Genomic DNA, 18,192 nt, shown 5'->3' with positions numbered 1-18,192 from the left:
GCAAATTTGCGAAACCTCAAACCTCGAGGTTATGAAGTTTGCACTAAACAATTGGCAATCCATCATGCAATGGTTTCAAAGTCACCTTCCTAATCTGAAAGTGTATAAATCAGGAACGTCAACACTTAATATATAGGATGAAGTATTTTTTACTAATTTCTTCCTTCCTATGAGTTGTTCTAAAATGGTGCCGTACTTATAGAACTAAAGCAAGCGAAAAGAAATGCTGGAAGTCGTCCTACATAGGACCCTTCTCTCTGGTTCTTTCCTTTTGCCTACACAGACACCGAATGGTCTGGCCTTTTCTTTACAGATTCTCCTCTGTCCTCATATACCTGACAACACTGAGGTTATCAAACTATTCTTCTTCTCTCAAGGGGTTAACAACTTCACACTAATTTCACTCAAGGTGTTACTGCACTGTAATTGTTCAGTGGCCACTTTCCTCTTGGTAAGGGTAGAAGAGACACTTTAGCTATGGTAAGCAGCTCTTCTAGAAGAAAGACACTCCAGAATCAAACCAGTGTTCTCTAGGCTTGGGTTAGTGCCATAGGTCATCCACTGTCTTGGGGTTAGAGTTCTCTTGCTTGAGGGTACACTCAGACACACTATTCTATCTAATTTCTCTTCCACAGGTTTTGTTATGGTTTTTTATAGTTTATATGGGAAATATCTATTTTAATGTTATTACTCTTCTTAAAATATTCATTTTTCCTTATTTCATTTCCTCACTGGACTATTTTCCCTATTGGGGCCCCTGGGCTTATAGCATCTTGCTTTTCCAACTAGGATTGTAGCTTAGCAAGTAATAATAATAATAATAATAATAATAAATAATAATAATAATAATAATAATAACCAGTTCCAAATTACAATGTGGATACAACGAATCATGATTTATTGTATTGCACTGATGACTACCAGAGTTGAAATTCTTCCAAGGATATCACTAAATATCCTTTCAACATTTAAGTACAAGATTAAATTTTCTTGAAGGCAAGGATGGCTTAGGTGTTGGACATAAGTCTTTCAACACATTCTGAAGTCCTAAGTTTGTATCATCTTGATTCGAATATGTTAAAGTCACTAAGACCTAAGCTGTCCGTGAAGTAATTCAGGGGGCACTTAATTACCATATTGATAGCTAACAAAAGTAGCGCAGTTTATAACAGACCAAACAGGGATTTCCTTATATTTAGCCGTTATACTAAATAGTCAACATCCAACAATCTGATGCTGATAAAACTGTCAAGTTCGAGTAACTTAGTGTATTTCATCAAATGTATGGAGTAAAAATACGTATAACGAATATATAAAAATTAACACTCTTATAAAAAGTTCCTTTATATCTATTAAAACTAAATTACTATGAACAGGAGAAAATATTAAGCTGCTTTCCTTAACAGTTTCCTCTCCACAAAGGTGCAGGTTAAAGACCGAGGTTAGCCAACATATGCTGCTAATAGTCTATTGGTAAAAAAAAAAAAAAAAAAAAAAAAAATTCACGACATGACAGCGCCTTTCAATTATTCTGGCTACGTTGATTATGCTGTTTCTGTTTAAACTAATAAACCACTATTCAACTGACAGAGTAGAGTAATAACTTCAAAGATATCAAAAAGCGCCTTGAGTAAAAAGTTACAGAACAAACCACAATGATGATAAGATTGAAGAGCCACTTTAAGACGTCGGATTACTTATTGCTGCAGAAGGCCCTGACCTCAATTATTTTCTTGGTGTTATATTGGTATTGCTTTTATTATTGCAAGCAAGGCTGAAAAAAATGAAAATACAAAAGCAAGGGTCCCAGAGGAAAAAAATTACTAAGGTAAAGAAAATGATAAGCATTGGGACAAGAAAATACAACTAACAAAATGAGATAAAAATTAATAGATAACAATGTCAAATAGACACGTAACAGATAAACTAATACACAATATCTATGCCAACCTATACAAAAAGTACCAAGCTAAAACTGCAGTTCCACATACTCCATTACTTGATTGAAAATATCAATCCCCAATTTGTCCAAAGGAAGAATAACACCAAAAGCAGGAGTAACACTTTTAAAAAATACAAGAAAAAAAACTAAACGAAAACTTCAACATCTGTTTACCCAGAAAAGGTAGGAGTTTATGAGCCGTGAGATTGTAGTCGTTCCGTTTTCAGCGCCGTAAATCTTAATTCCGAAATATCAGTGCCAGAAAGTCGCTCTCCCAGACACTGTTCAGCCTCCGAATTACCTCCACCTGAGGTATGAAGTGGGCACTTCCGAGAAAACCAGGAGAGAGATAGAGAGAGAGAGAGAGGAGAGAGAGAGAGAGAGAGAGAGAGAGACTACACGCACGGAATAAAAATGGAACTCCTACATCTTCCCTCACGTAGTCCCAAAACCACCACGTAGTCCCAAAACCACTACTAATATATTATCGACCTTAACAGAGCTTTGCCAAGCCAGTACACATTAACAGTCAAAACTTATTTGAATATTGGATTTTGTATCTATGGCTGAAATATATAAATAACATTTGAGTAATTGGGAATTCAAGGTTCGTAAAATGCAGAACAAATCTTACTAAATACACCACGATATGTACTCTGTATATTTTCCGCACTGATATATATATATATATATATATATTAATATATATATATATATATATATATATATATATATATATATATATATATATATATATGTGTGTGTGTGTGTGTGTGTTCAGAAAGCTAAAGGTCAAATTCGTTATCTAGAAATTCGTTATCGGAGAGGCAGTAGTAGTAGTAGTAGGGGTGGGAAGGGTTGAATCTGTGTGCATATCTAAATATTTAGCCGTAATTTTTGCCGGCCCGGGTAAACTAATACCATAATAAAGATTAGAATCTGCACAAGCATGGCCACATGGCAATTATACATACAAAATTAATCATTTTTAAATTCAAAGCAATGGCTAAAAATGATAAAATCCAACACTAACTTGAAAAATACCCAAAAAATCATTATTTACGGTAAATTCACTTTGAAAATTGCCTTCAACACCCGACTATCACTTTAGTAGCAGTAAGTAAAGTACATAGTCATAGCTAAAAACATAACCCACAATCTTAACATGGCGTGTTTAAACTCAAAATTACCGTCTACATCAAATATAAAGGCAAGATTAATTACTTGCCTGTGTATTACGAAGAGTAGCAATAAAATGCATGCGATAAACGATGTGTTATAATATCGTCCACACATTTAGAGAGAGAGAGAGAGAGAGAGAGAGAGAGAGAGAGAGAGAGAGAGAGAGAGAGAGAGAGAGAGAGAGAGAGAGCGCTCAGGCCCCTTTATATCAAATCCGAGGGTCAAGAACCAGCGGGCATTTACATCAACAGGGGCCCCTCCTATGCAAAATGATTTCCGCCAGCGATACGACAGTCAATCTTGCTATTAACGACGGTAAGTCGACAGGAGAAAATCATTCCCTTCCTCTCCTTCCTTCGTCTCTCAGCCAGTGGCCTTGAACTTGACTTTCGCTACTGTCGCTACGAGCCACACTGCCTGGGGGCTTGCGGTCAAGACACTCACGTTCGCATGTGGCATGCGATAAGCATTGAATGTACGTGTCTTGCATTACAGCTGGGCGTTGGTTAACATTATAAACCTTGGATTACTAATAGTTTTAACATAAACAAACGAACATAAAACTCACACCTAATCTGTAAAATATATCAATGTAGAAAAATGGCTGTTTTGAGATGACGGAAAGCTAGTATTGATCAATTGAAGAAAGAAGTTTACTGCGTAATATCTGATATGTCACCTGTACCCAGAGAGCACTGTGATTCAGTTCGGCCTCTCGCGAGCAAGGTTAGCGTTAACCCGAGAAGGGTTCATTTTAAAGACGAACTCGAAGACGGCAGAGGGCAACGACACCACTTACAAAACGAAAGGGACAGAAAGATAAAAGGGACAGGAAGTGGGCGTTGAAAAGTGCGTGAAAGAGATCCCTGGAGCATGGAAACGCCGGGAGCGGGGAGGTAAATAATAAGAAAAAAACCTGGAATGGAGATATCTACAAGAGGGAAAGGACAATCAAGGAAGCAAGTGTAAAGGCAGGATTCGTCGAACCACGGAGGCGTAGCAGGTGGCAGACAGGAAATAAGGACAAGGAGAGACTGGAAAGGACGGAAGAAAGAACTCGTAATCACCAAACCTTGACCAGAACCCTGCCGACAATGAGACACTAATGGAGGTTTGAATTAATGGTAATTAAAAGAGCAACTTTAAATGAGGAGGATAATAAAAAATATATATACATATGACTTAACATATAATACTACTTTCCCTAATCAAGGTTGCTCACATTTCCGTGGTCAAAACTGTTTAATGGGACATTTTTTTACGTAAATATTGTTACTAGTCAAGGGATGTCACCAAGAGTCTTGAACTTAAGAAGTCCTACCGATTCAATTATAGCACCAGATCAGGATGATTATTCCACAATTTGATCACAGCTAGAATGCAGCATCCTGTACTATAAGTGTCTTATGGTGGAGAAGTCATGTCTGTTAGAATCAACTATATACCTAATACTAATGGATGGTAAAATCTTGGTAGATCTGAATGCAAAGGATGACCAGAATTCCGATAACTAGAAAAAAATAACTAAGGTGACTTACTCGAGTTATTCTATAACAGAACTATGTAAAAACCATCGCCTAATAAAGCTGTGTGAAACATTTTAAGAAAAACTATAAAGTGTGAAAGAGTAACACTTAATACCTTCATACAATATCATGATAACCATGCAATGCAAAATCTACAATGTTATTATCTTGGTTTTTATCCAACCCCTTCCCAAATTTTCTGAGCATCATTGTACTCTGATAGACATTTTGTTCGAATTTGCTGAAATACTTTAACTTTTCCCACTGAAGATTTTTCTTCCATAATGAACTTTTTAAATAAGATTGGTTGCAAGTTTCTAAGCAGTGAATTCTGGTACAAACTTAATGCTATAAAAAACTATGGAAAGATTATGTGCACATCCAGGAACGCATTACACCTAATGTTGCATAAGTCTAATCAACAACAGGCTAACAGCATAATAATTACTATATCTTGTGGTCACTAGAAAATACTATACACACATACTTGCAATTACTTAGAAGATGAAAAAGGGATACGTCGGGGATACGTCGGAGGTAATGGTATTATTACCAAGCAAAAAGTTGTTTTTTATCCATATGTTCCATGAGGAAAAAATGAGACCCTACAAGAAAACTTTAACTTAAAAAGGTGTGAAAGTAAGCTAGATCATTTTGCAGTCATATATTAGTGCACTCACAAGAATGAAACTGCACTGAACTAGCAATAATTTTATTAAGCTACAACCCTACTTGGAAAAGCAGGATGCTATAGGGCCAGGGGCTCCAACAGAGAAAATAGCCTAGTTAAGAAAGGAAACAAGGAAAAATAAAATATTTTAAGAACAGTAACAACATTAAAATATATCTCCTGTATAAACTATAAAAACTTTAACAAATCAAGAGGAAGAGAAATAATACAGAAAAGTGTGCCCGAGTGTACCCTCAAACAAGAGAAATTTACCCCACGACAGTAGAAGTACAGAGGCTATGGAAGTAACGTCCAACATATCTTTTACAAACAATCATGAGAACAAACCAAATACAGTACTTATTAAGTTAGGACCTTCATTTACAATAATATTGCCCCTTTAATATCACATAGCTTTCTTGTCTGGATATTCAAGATAAAGTTTAAGTGATAAGTCTGCAGTTATGCAATTTTTTTCTTTTTCATAAAAGATATTTATTCATTGAAAATAAATTACTGTAGAAGATAGAAATTACAGTATACAGATAATGATGTCAATGTTTTTAATCTAAATAAACCCCCAAGTACATGGTCAATTACAAAATTTTTCTGCCCTTAGGGTAATAATGTCCCTATTAATAACTTCGAAAGTTTAGAAGAAAGAAAACTCATGGCCCTTAACCTCATCTCTCACCCTTTTCTGCTAACAACTAAAAATCACAAGACATATTGGAGAAAAACTGTATTACTAATGTTAAGTTAAGTGGACTTTAAGACACTTGACACTTTACTGGGTATTCTAACCATTTCCCTGTTAATTAGATAGTCTACAATCTTTGTATGGTTTAAGAGAGAAAACCCACCAGTTTATCATAATAAAGAACCTATACATGAAGCATACAATGACAAATAACAACTGCTAAGTATGCAGTCTACAAAAATGACTACCTTTACCCATTTGTGGAAAAGCATGAATACAGAAAATTTCAAAGGGGGATTTTATTATACCGATTTCAGAAAAAATAATTGACATTTGCATATCAACATGAGAGAAAGTGGATTCAATTACAAATGCAAATTTCACCAAACAGTTACTGTATTGTATGAGATGGTAAGGACTAAGTAGGCCTACCTAAAGTAAACTAAATAAATGTTATAATGATGAAGGAGTAACATGAAACCTTCATGACCTGTATATAAAATATTCATAATGACTGGAAAATATACACACTGGTACTGTTGCAGAAATTCACACTAAATCCTGTCCATTTACTGTACTTCTATACTTGTCTTTCATTTTAATCATATATTCAACATTACTAGTACTACATTTCTATCATAACAATGGTAAGTAGCCTAACTCCTTCAACTAATTCATCCATAGAATATAGAATCTATATTCTAGATTATATATGCACCAGGCAACCATTCCTATTTTGTAATGAAAAGGCACACAGATTATGAATATGAATTGTTGCAGTTTTCTCATTGATATTGAAGTTTTCAAAAAAGTGTAGCTTATACAGTGCTCCAAAGAAGTGTGCAATAAACCTGACTTCCATAACTCAACAATGCATTATGGCACTCAGAAGTCAATAATTATAGTTTTTTTATGAGTACGTATCGACATAAAAAAGCACACTTTATAATGTTCATTTTGTATCATTATCCTCATCAAATTGAATTAGTATGAGACAAGAAGGCCCGTTTCAAAATCCTCATAACTACAAGAATAACCAATTAAATTAGGTGTCAAATTAAAAGGGAAACTGTAGCATGTTATGAAAAATTTAAGAAATTGGACAGGTAGGCAAGAAGAGACTAATGAGAATGTATAAAAAAAAAAAAATATGAAAGGCTTCAAAAAACCTTTCGTCCAATCTATGCTTTGTATCACCCACTTCGTTCTAAAACTTGGAAGACCAAGGCCTACATGGTTGAGGAATGTGAAGGCGCGTAAAGTAGAGGATGATGAATGGAGAATTGATTTAAAAGCACAAGATAAGAGACGACTAGCGAAATCTAATCGAGGCCCTCAAAATCAATAGGCGTAGGAGATAATGATGAAAAATTTAGAAGGGAACGAAGGATAAAGTCCTTGCCTTAAGGTATTTTCCAAAGGTTAAGCAAGGAAATTGGGTCATGAAATATAGGCTACCCAAATTTAGATTATTTTTGGTTAGAGCGTACAGTATCTAAGTAACTAACTGAACAATAGTCTATGTTTAGGCAATAAAATAAGCCATATTTTCATTTCTGGCTCGACTTTGTAAGACTTTGATGTTACAAAGAGCTATTCAATATATTACCTATGTTAATTGCAATAAAAAATCATGCATACAGTACAGTACAAGTATGACAGTCTTATGGACAACTTCTGCAAACATTTCCAATAAAAAAAAAAAATTCTCAACCACTTCCAAAATTGGCCTTTGTGCCTCAGAGAACTCTCTGGACTGAGGCCTATACACCTACATTGACAATTTCTCTCTTTAAAGTATAATACTGAAGAATAAGTTACCGACCAAAGTTGAACACACCATATTCCATGAAACTGATCACTGGAAAATGTAACCAATGAACATCAACAATGACAATAATAAAAAAAACTTTACTAATATCAATATCTCATTTAATAAATTATATATTTGTTACGTCTCACTTATAGAGTTAGGCTAAATACACACGCTGTATAGTAGTAAGCCAATGCTTATAAGCAACTGATAGGCTATGTAACTTACATATATGAAAATACCCAATTTTTTTCTATTGTAAAAGAACAATATATATATATATATATATATATATATATATATATATATATATATATATATATATATATATATATATATATATATATATATATATATATATATATATATATATATATATATATATATATATATATATATATATATATATATATATATATATACAATATATATTCATACATAGGCTACACATAGGCCTACATTGACTATACAGTAGTACCTCGGTTTACGAGCCCATATGCCACACATGTAGTGTTCATGTGATTTTTATCCCCATTTTCCTTGACAATTTTAAGAGAAAGTTAAAAGCAGCCATCACTAAACTAGCTAAGCTACTGCCCTAGTCGGAAAAGCAGGATGCTACAAGGCCAAGGACTCGTACAGGAAAAGCAGCCCAATGCAGAGAGGAAAACGAGAAATAATGAATAAACTATATACGCCTACAAGAAATAATAGAAAAAATTTAAATAATCAAAGGTCAGTAACATTAAAATGTATCAATAATATATAAACTATATATGCTACCAACTCAACTGCCTGATTAGGATTACTCCACAATCTAGAATATAGTGTAGTATTGATCAACATGATGGAAAAGGCTAGATGGTTAGAATTAACTGTAAACTTAGTACTAATTACAAGACAGCAGTCTGAGAAGATCTAAATGCAATGGATGGTCAGAATCATGAATAATTTTGTGAAATACATCAATGTTATTTGTTATATAGCCTAATTCTAGTCTGTACTAGATAGCAGTTGAATATTAATATAAAATTTAGCCTACCTTGATAAGCAATAATGGAATACATGACCTGAAATTGTTATTGGATTGTAATTTTTTAAAAATATTTTCATCACATGTGTACAAGACAACCAACCTATGATTCTTGCAGCATGCTGAAGCTTTTCATGCAGAGTAGACCTAGATAAGAAGTCGATAAAATAAGATCAGTTAGAAAAACAAAGGTTCTATCAATGCTAGTGCCAAACCATTGAAAGGTGCTTCAAGACATGTCTTGAGAAAAATTAAATACTTTGCCATGGCCCCTTTCTGTTCCAACTCCGACTCACAAGTCAACCGACATTCCCTATCCATACGACTGAATTAACCGAACGGGCTAAACAACAACTGAGAATCACAACACTGACTATGCTTTACTATACAGTATAAAAATTCAAATTCAGAGACTTTTAATTAGAAACAGAATTCTCATCTTTAAATATGGTGATATTCACAACGTAGTGCCACTTAGCGAACATAATTAACAAACGTTTGAGGTGGGGTAAAGTATAGTGGAAAGGAAACAACACTCGTGAAAAAAAGAAAATTAAACATAATTTCCAATTATGAATGCAAGTTCTTAATACACTGGTAAAGGTGACAACTAACGTAAATGTAAAATAAAAATTAGTCTAAACTACCGGGCCAATATGAAAATATAAATATTTCTCTTAGGGTACGTGATAATTTTGACAAAAGACGGCATTGACAACCAAACCACTAGAATCAAATACTACACTAGTTTTTTTTTTTAATCATATTAACCCTTAATGAAGTTACAACACACCAAAAATTAATTTTACACAAATTGTACATGCTTAGAGATTAAACTGTTATGCCTTTAGCTTCCAACTAGTTTTCTATATTCTACCATTCATTCAATAGCTATTCATAGAACAATCATTACCCGAACAGTATATTACTCACATTATTCCTTTAAAAAATAAATTACCAGCATCCAACTACTTCTGTATGGGGGTATCGGATATCAGAACTGGCAAGTAAACAGAGTCAGGGGATGTAATAGGGTCCACGAGCTTTGTAAGGATGAATTCCCAAAGTTAGGTTAGGTAGCGATACTTTGCATTAATATAAACACTGATACCCGACACTTTGCATAGGTTCCCAGTTCTTATCATGAATTTCAGGTTGGCAAGAAATTAAGTACTGTATTGTAAACATTGTCTCTTCAAATCACTGTAACGAGTTATTGGTAAATCTTTACTCCCGTACCGTCACAAGTAGTCACCAAACCCATGCATTGTCACTCAACCTAACCTAGGCTGTAGTGTTCATAGCCAGGGGACCTTTCTCGCAAATTACCTAAGCATACCTACAGTATGATAGTGTTCACATTCAAAACAAACCATAGTATCTCTCAACAGTACACATGTAAAAATATACCAGTTATTCAGCCACTAAAATAATAATTATGCCGTACCACAGCATACTGTGGTGTTAGGTACCAAATTGCCCTAAATGAAAAAGCTCAACAAGAATTGATTTCGCCTACGTCAATGAACTAAATAATTCTTAGGATTTCCAAATTGAAACAACCTAATGACCTCATACCCTAGACCAGCTCACATAAGATAAAAACGGCCTATGATATCAAATACATTACAATAGAACTACTACTTTCTACCTAAAGGTATGCCAGAGAAGGCATGCCACGAAGGTAAAATGTTCAGGGTACCATAACATGCGATTTAAATCTTGCAACGTATTGCAACACCAAACGTCCAACTCTCAAAAAAGTCTCTTACCTTCATTTTCCTCGTCAATTTTCAGAGCCTTTGAAATATACTCGAAGGCCTTTCGATGATGGTGCTTCTGCTTAGCCAGCAGAGGATCGCCTGGTCCAGGATTCGACATAACTTTAGGAGGCATATTTTCTCCACTCATCAACGGCACACAAACCTCGTCCTGGGCACCTTCTTCAACTTGCCCCAAACCTCCCGGGCCACTGTTACCCACGCCCACACCCCCACCACTATCTAGCTCCGTTATTATCACCGACGTCGGGCCCGTTGCTTCTGTTTGCGTTTGAACAAAGTACGTGCTCGCCCTGTACAACGTTTTTAATATTAAAAAGAGCTGGTACAGCAGCGTACGGAAAATATTAAATAAAAACACCAGCGGGTAAGACGCGATGTAGAAATTTTTGTTGTGTACATTTAAATTTTGAGATTTGCACCCCCTGTCATCACTTTTCTTAGTTTTCTTTGGAGACCTCAGCGGATGCCTCCTTAACGAGTGGGCGCCATCACTGCTAGACATGGTGTAACTGACGTCACAGACACCGTGCCACTGTTTACATCCTGAAGACCTGAACGCTAATACTGCTGCTGCTCGTTGGCGCTGCCGCGCTCCGCTAACTATGCGTCAGAAACATTCCGTGTCGATCAATATCTAAATAATATTTGAATTTTTTTTCCTTTTGTTTTGCAATATATAAAATTATTACATTTAATGTATTACACATAAGGTAAATGATATTAACAGTGACATTAACACAGCTAATGTTAAGTATTGTCAAGGTTACTATAATTAGCTGGTTCCACGTTTTACTGAGCAGGGCTCGTTACAGTATTTTACTTACTTTTTAGGGGAAACCTACTTACTTCAGGACTTACAAGATCAATTTATCTTATACAGTCTTAGGTATTTTGCACATCACACTGCATAATTGGTGTTTATTATCACCAAAGCACTTGGAGAACAAAGTCTTTAGTTTGTTTTTGAACGAAATATTTCTCATCAATTCTCGAATTTGTACTTTAACACAAGTTGTTTAATATATGATGTTTAACGATTCTCTCAAATACTTCTGATATATTGATAAGTCATTGCATATATTTGAAACATTAATCTGGTTTTAACAGGCAGCCATTGTTACTCAACTTCCTAAACTCATCACACACCAAGGCCCGCCTGAACAGACCTTTAGTGTCTGATGGAGGGCGAGAAATAAACCCGTAAAAAAAATACTTTACGTAAGTTAATATGTTGAACAGGCTAACATAGGTCCTTTTTATAGTTTATATATGAAATATCTGTTTTGATGTTACTGCTTCTTAAAATATTTTATTTAAATCGTTCATTATTTCTCATATCGTTTTTTTTCTTTTATTTACTTTCCCCACAGGGCTATTTTTCCCTGTGGAACCCTTGGACTTGGAGCTTTTGCTTTTCCAATTAGGGTTGTAGCTTACGTAGTAATAATAGTCCCTTCTATTCATGACATGATTAATATAGATATTTTCTATAATAAAAGAAAAATTTCCAAAACGATATCCAGTAATTTCTAACTGCATGATTTATTTGAACACTGATCTAATGTAGCAGCGAGAGAGGGCAAGGAACTACTACAGGTTTATAGATCAATCATGAATGGCAAAGTCAAGGGACAGTGATATTGCCCTATCAAGCAGGGGACTGCCCTAGAGAATGACCATCTATATGAGCAGTGCCCAAGCTCCCTTTCCACCCAAATTATGACCAAGGAGGGACAGACAATGGCTGCTGATGACTCAGCTGATAGACCTATAGGCTTTCACTAACGCCCTTCATCCATAGCTCACAAGGATGGCGAGGTTGCAGCGACCAAAGGAACTAACAAGTTTGAGCAGGATTCGAACCCCAGTCTGACTATCACCAGTCAGGGGCGTTACCACATAGATCATCATAATCTGATCGACAAGTCACAATCATATTTTCAATTTTGTCTAAATCCATTCCTTTTGAAACTATCAATTAATTCTTGATTAGCGAGATTATTTTGACATCCAGTTAATCCACCAAGAAAATGATACTGCATATTTTATTCGTCTGTTGTTGCTCCCTCTCAGATTATTTTATCTTAATACTGTATTCATTTTCCTTTTCTACTAATCAATTATATTTGTTATTTATAGTTTTACATTTTTCACATGCATTCAATTTAAAATCTACACCAGTTCCCAGCCCCTCTACTCTCTTAGACCTTCAAAATCTCTTGATCAAATTATTATACAGATTGATTGATATAAAATTCTCTGGCAATCCTGACATCGATCAATATAGGGCCACCTGTAATCCTTTCCCTATATATTTTCAAAATTACCTATGGTTATATAACAGTTAACACAGTTTATTAGCCCTAAATGACTATGAATCCAGTAAATACTATTGCTGTAGGTTATTCTTTTGTGTCTGTTCATTAATGAAAAAAAAATTTAAAGAAAAAAAATTCTTAAATTTCTTTATCATTGTGTTTCCAGCAACTAATCCAAATCCAAAATATGTCCAATAGGAGCTGTTGCACAATTGGCAAAACCAAAAAATGGTCAAGATCTCAGGAATAACAGTGTCATATTAGAGAGACTAATATTTTTGTGACAGTCTGTGGAATAAAAGGCATATTTATACATATACTTAGCATTTTAAGTTGGTCATAATTCTTAATAACTTTGTTACCACTATTTTTACTCATTTATTTTTTCATCCTCCTAGTTAAGAGAATTATATCTCCTTTGAATCATCTCCATTAAACATTATAAACAATGTCATGTTAAAATTGTAGGCCTACGATTTCAAGCATCACAAAAACATTTTAGAAATATGATTAAAATCATGCCACCTTTCGACTTAGCACATTTGCTTTGTAAATGCACATTGTTTTGTTCATTTTCTTATACAATTATACAAATTTCCAAAATGTGCATTTTTTATATTTCTGAAACTCCAGCTGGGATTTTCTCTACAAAGCCAACTTTAGTTTGTATTCAAATAAGGTTACTGCTAATACTAGATGGCCATTCCTGTTTACTTCAATGTGTGAAAAAATAGATTTTTGGGTTAGGATAAATTAAGTTTTTGAAGGAATAAGTTACCATTATTTTCTTATTTACCATACATCTATAAGTACAGTATTCAATTATATAAATACCTGCAGGCTATACAGTATTGGTTTCTTGTTTCCCACTCATAATTATTTACTTGTTCCTAAGGACATGGCTTTCCAGATTAAAAAAAAAAATCTACTGTATAATTCGTGTTGTATACAGTAATAGATTTAAGTAACACTAGTGTCTAATTTAAACCAGAAAAATGGGTATTAACCTATTCAATCTTAATAGATTTATTCAGGTAACACTTTGATAAGTGGTATTCATCAATATAATTGATTAATTAATGAGCTATTTTTAACTAGACTCTTTAAATCGGAGTTCTAAACCTCAGTGCTTATTATCATTGATGTGCAACGCAAATATTACCAACATTAAAATACTTTATAATCGATAAAATATTCTATTTCATTCAAGACAATATTTTTCCAGAGAATGTTCTCTTGATTTAAATTTGAAAAAATGGCTTCCAAAATTGATGTAACTTACAAAATTCCCATTAAATTACAGGTACATTTAAATATAATGTGTTTCTGGAAAGGTTTATTAATGAATACCTACGGCAGAAGAAGAGAGTTCAGAATAAGGCAATTTTCATAAATTTGATAATAAAACATTCTCCTCATCTGCTCGATAAGCCTTATGAATCTTAAATTTACTTGCATGTAAATTCTATTTTGAACATATATTATATATAGACTAAGTGAAGTGGTAAAAAAAAGGGCATATACAAAACAGTAATATTTATTACAGTTAGATACAATATTTACAGTTCATACCAAATATACAAAATACAAGATATCATAATACTGTAACATATACAGCACATCAACATACGGATGGTACTCATCCAAGAAAGATGGTCAAACAAAATGACATAACATGAATCACAATAGGAAAATTTCCTGACTCCACAACACAAACTTCGAGACCAAAATAATCATAAAAGTAAATATCATATCACATTTGAATATACTTCCCTAAAAACAAAGGGAAAATTTAAATATTTACAACTGATATATACATCATCCTATAAAAAAAATATGGAACTTTTTACATTTCTTCTCTTTGGTTTTTGATTAACTTAACAGTACACAGACCAGTCTACTTATCACTCTTTTTCTTTGACTTTTTCTTCTTTTTCTTCTTATCTTTCTTCTTTTTCTTGTGTTTTCTCTGTGACTCCCCATCACTTGACTCGCTCAAAACAGCAGCCTTCTTCTTTTTCTTCTTCTTCTTTTTCTTTTTTACTATTTCCTCATCTTCACTACTGCTGCTACTACTGGAGGAAGAACTGCTATTACTTGAACTTGAACTTGAAGACCGCTTCCTCTTCTTTCTTTTCTTTGTCTTTTCCTTCACTTTAAGAACCTCCGTCAATTTTTCTTCTTCCACAACTGGACTAGGGACACGAATAGGTGAATACCTGAGCTGGGCTGTCTTTAAAGACTCCTCCTCCATATCATTTTGCACCATGCCTCGTAACTCCAAGGGAGTATCTACCTCTGGTTCTTGTGGGGGGTCATCTCCAGTGCAATCTGATGGAATTTCACCTTCCTCTAGTTCTGGATCCCCGGAGGTCATGGGGTCAGGTAACACACTCCTTATAGGAGCACCTGTCACTTCAGCATTACTCTCATCTTTCATAGCATTCTCTTCATGCACTGGAAATTCTGATTCCACAAGAGCACAAGGGTCCCTTTCATCAACATTTGAAACATTTTCAGGACCAAAATCATTATTACTTTCTGAAAGGACTGCACCTTCATTATAATCTTCTGTTTTTAACTTTTTCATATCAAGCTCATCTGCAGATGAAGATGGTCGTTTAACTCCCTTACGTGTCGGTACATATTCCTGGTTTTCATCCCTATTTGTTAATTCAGATTTAACTTCAACATTTTCACATGACTTCTCTTCTAATGTTTTTGTTTCTGACACGTGTGGATTGTCAGACTCTTTAACCACTTCATTATCAATATCACTATCCTTTATCAATGGGCTACTTGCATCATCTTTCAGTTTCTTTTCAGATGTATTATAATCACTATTCGAATCAACCTTATCATTATAAGTGTCATTATCCTTTTCTTCCTTTGAGTTTTCTTTTTCACTCTTTCTCCTGGATTTGACTGAGCCCTGACTTTGGCTACGAGACTGCTTTTCACCTTTGTCATGTTCTGAGCCCCTTCTGGAACGAAGGGTATACCTCTTCTGATCACTATTCTCTGGATTAGAGGGTGGATGTCTTCCTACCCTTGGTCTACCTATTTGAGATTCTGTTTTTGAGGATATAGTTATCTGAATAGAGGGGCCTCTTCTTTTAGCTTCTCGTAGCTCCAATCGTTCCCATTCAGGTGTTGGACTTCTGACTGGCTCCTCATCCTCTTTCTGTTTTTGTGGATCTAGAAACACTTTGCGTGATGCTAAGCCTCTTCCAGAAAAAATTGTATTTTCTGCACGTTTAAGAATATCAACAGTAACTTTCTTTTCTTCTTCAGGGGCTTTACTTTCAGAGAGGCTTTTAGGTGTCAGTGTAAGATCCTCATCTCTTTCCCATTTGGATAAAGGAGGCAAAGGTAAGTGCGTCGTAGTAGGACTTTCGTCATTTGGTTTGGGATCAGGTGACCTTTCCGGTAACGCAGCTTCAGATTCCTTATCAGCAGGGGATGCTGACAATCCAGTACCCTCTACTTCTTTAAGACTGATTCCTGATGCATTGTCACTAACTACTTTGTCTCCCCCATCTTCTACTCCTTCTTCACTAGTTAAGCCCTTTGCTTTTCTTTTCTTTTCACGCTTTTTCTTTTTTCTTTTGTCTTCACCTTCATCTCCAGATACCTCCCCTTGGGAAGCTTCAGTAGAAGCCTGGGATGCTCTACGTTTCTCTTTCTTCTTCTTCTTTTTGTCATGCTTCTTCTTTTCTAACTTTGACGCACTGTCATTTTCAGAGGTTCCATCACCTTTTTCTTTTCCATGATGGCCCTCGTCTTTCTCTTCCTTGCGCCTACTTTTCCTCTTGTGTTCTTTTTCTTCATGACTATAAGCGGCATCTCTTTCTCGTGACTTGCTTTTCTTTTCAACATCTCGGTCTGATTTCTGTTTGCTGTCACTATGATCCCACCTTGTAACATATGTTTTCTCCTTTTTAATATCCTCACCGCCTTTATCATTCTTATCTTTAGTTAAATGATCCCTCTCCCGCTTGGAAAGATCTCTTCCTCTCCTATCTCCTTCTCTATCTTTTCTGTCACCATCACGTAACTTTCGATCTTGATCCTTTTCTCTCTTATAATTATCTTTTCTATCATAGTCTTTGGATTCTCCTTCTGGTTTATCCATCTCCCTCTCTCTCCTGTCATCTCTCCGATCACTATCTTTGCTTCTTTTATCAGATTCTCTTTCTCTTCTATCACTTTCCCAATCTCGTCTATCACCATCACGGTCCCTTCTGCTATCACTATCTCGATCCCTCCTGCTGTCACTTTCTCGGTCTCTCTTGTCATCTTTATCCCGTTTATCTACATCTCTATCTCGTCTGTCATATTCCCTATCTCTTCTATCAATATCCTTCTCTCTTCGATCCCTAACCGGTGATTTTTTCAGATTCTTACCTGGAGAGTCATAAGATTTGCTACGGAAATGTAGGTCTTCATCTCTGGGACTATTTCTCCTTGAGATACTTTTGTGCTTACTGTCTCGTTCATGTCGACTAGACCTATCATCATCTTTGTACCCTCTTTCATAGCTTTTACCCCTATCAGTATCTTTCCTTGATCTTTTCAGGTCATCAAAATCATCTGAATCATCTTTCCTATCATCTCGTACTCCTCTTCGCCCCTCATATCGGCGTCTCTCAAGTTCGTCCTCTCCTCTCTTTCTACCATCGTCTGAATAACGCCATTCTTCATCACTGTATATATTTTGACCAAGGTGTTCATCATGTCTACGATTTCTATTGTCATCGCATTCAGGAGCGTCTCCGTAGCGTCGTCTTTCGCCATCAAAATGTCTATTACTTCTATCAGCTCTTGGAATTTCTGTATTAAAATTTGGTCTGCCTTCTCTCTCCCAACCTGCGCCCGGCAATCCCCGCCGATCATCCATCATACGCTGTGGTCTATAATCCTGGTATCGATAATCTTGATTGCGGGTATCAAAGTTCTCCCCTTGTCGAAAGCCACCTCGACCTCGACGTCCTCTGAAATTAGGCTTGAAGGAATCTGGCCTCCCTTGATTAAACCTATAGAAAAGAAAAATAAATGAACGATGAGAAAAAATTCATAAAAGAAAGGAAATTGTGTTTAAGTTCTATAAAAAAAGAAAACCATATACAACCTCGCTAAAATCTTCAGCAATCTCAACACAGTCTTAATGAAACATTTACTTAGGTTGATCACTGGAATAATATTATGGCAAAGTATATCACAA

At 35.1% G+C, this 18,192-nt stretch overlaps 2 protein-coding genes across 4 annotated transcripts in view; both read right to left on the bottom strand.

Moving 5' to 3' along the window:
- Window positions 1-11,214, bottom strand: part of LOC137647237 (spastin-like) — a 197,256-nt gene extending 186,042 nt beyond the window's left edge. For both annotated transcript variants that reach the window (XM_068380617.1, XM_068380618.1), the window contains exon 1: window positions 10,639-11,214. In XM_068380617.1, the coding sequence (XP_068236718.1) occupies window positions 10,639-11,152 (514 nt within the window). In that variant the 5' untranslated portion in view covers window positions 11,153-11,214. The remainder of the gene's footprint in view (window positions 1-10,638) is intronic.
- A 3,275-nt stretch (window positions 11,215-14,489) lies between these two features.
- Window positions 14,490-18,192, bottom strand: part of snama (something that sticks like glue) — a 91,492-nt gene continuing 87,789 nt past the window's right edge. For both annotated transcript variants that reach the window (XM_068380615.1, XM_068380616.1), the window contains one exon: window positions 14,490-18,004. In XM_068380615.1, the coding sequence (XP_068236716.1) occupies window positions 14,866-18,004 (3,139 nt within the window). In that variant the 3' untranslated portion in view covers window positions 14,490-14,865. The remainder of the gene's footprint in view (window positions 18,005-18,192) is intronic.

Source organism: Palaemon carinicauda, chromosome 9 (genome assembly GCF_036898095.1).
Source record: "Palaemon carinicauda isolate YSFRI2023 chromosome 9, ASM3689809v2, whole genome shotgun sequence".
In the NCBI taxonomy this organism is placed as follows: Eukaryota; Metazoa; Arthropoda; class Malacostraca; order Decapoda; family Palaemonidae; genus Palaemon; species Palaemon carinicauda.
The sequence above is the reverse complement of the archived record's forward strand: the minus strand, read 5'-3'. Positions and strand labels throughout refer to the sequence as shown.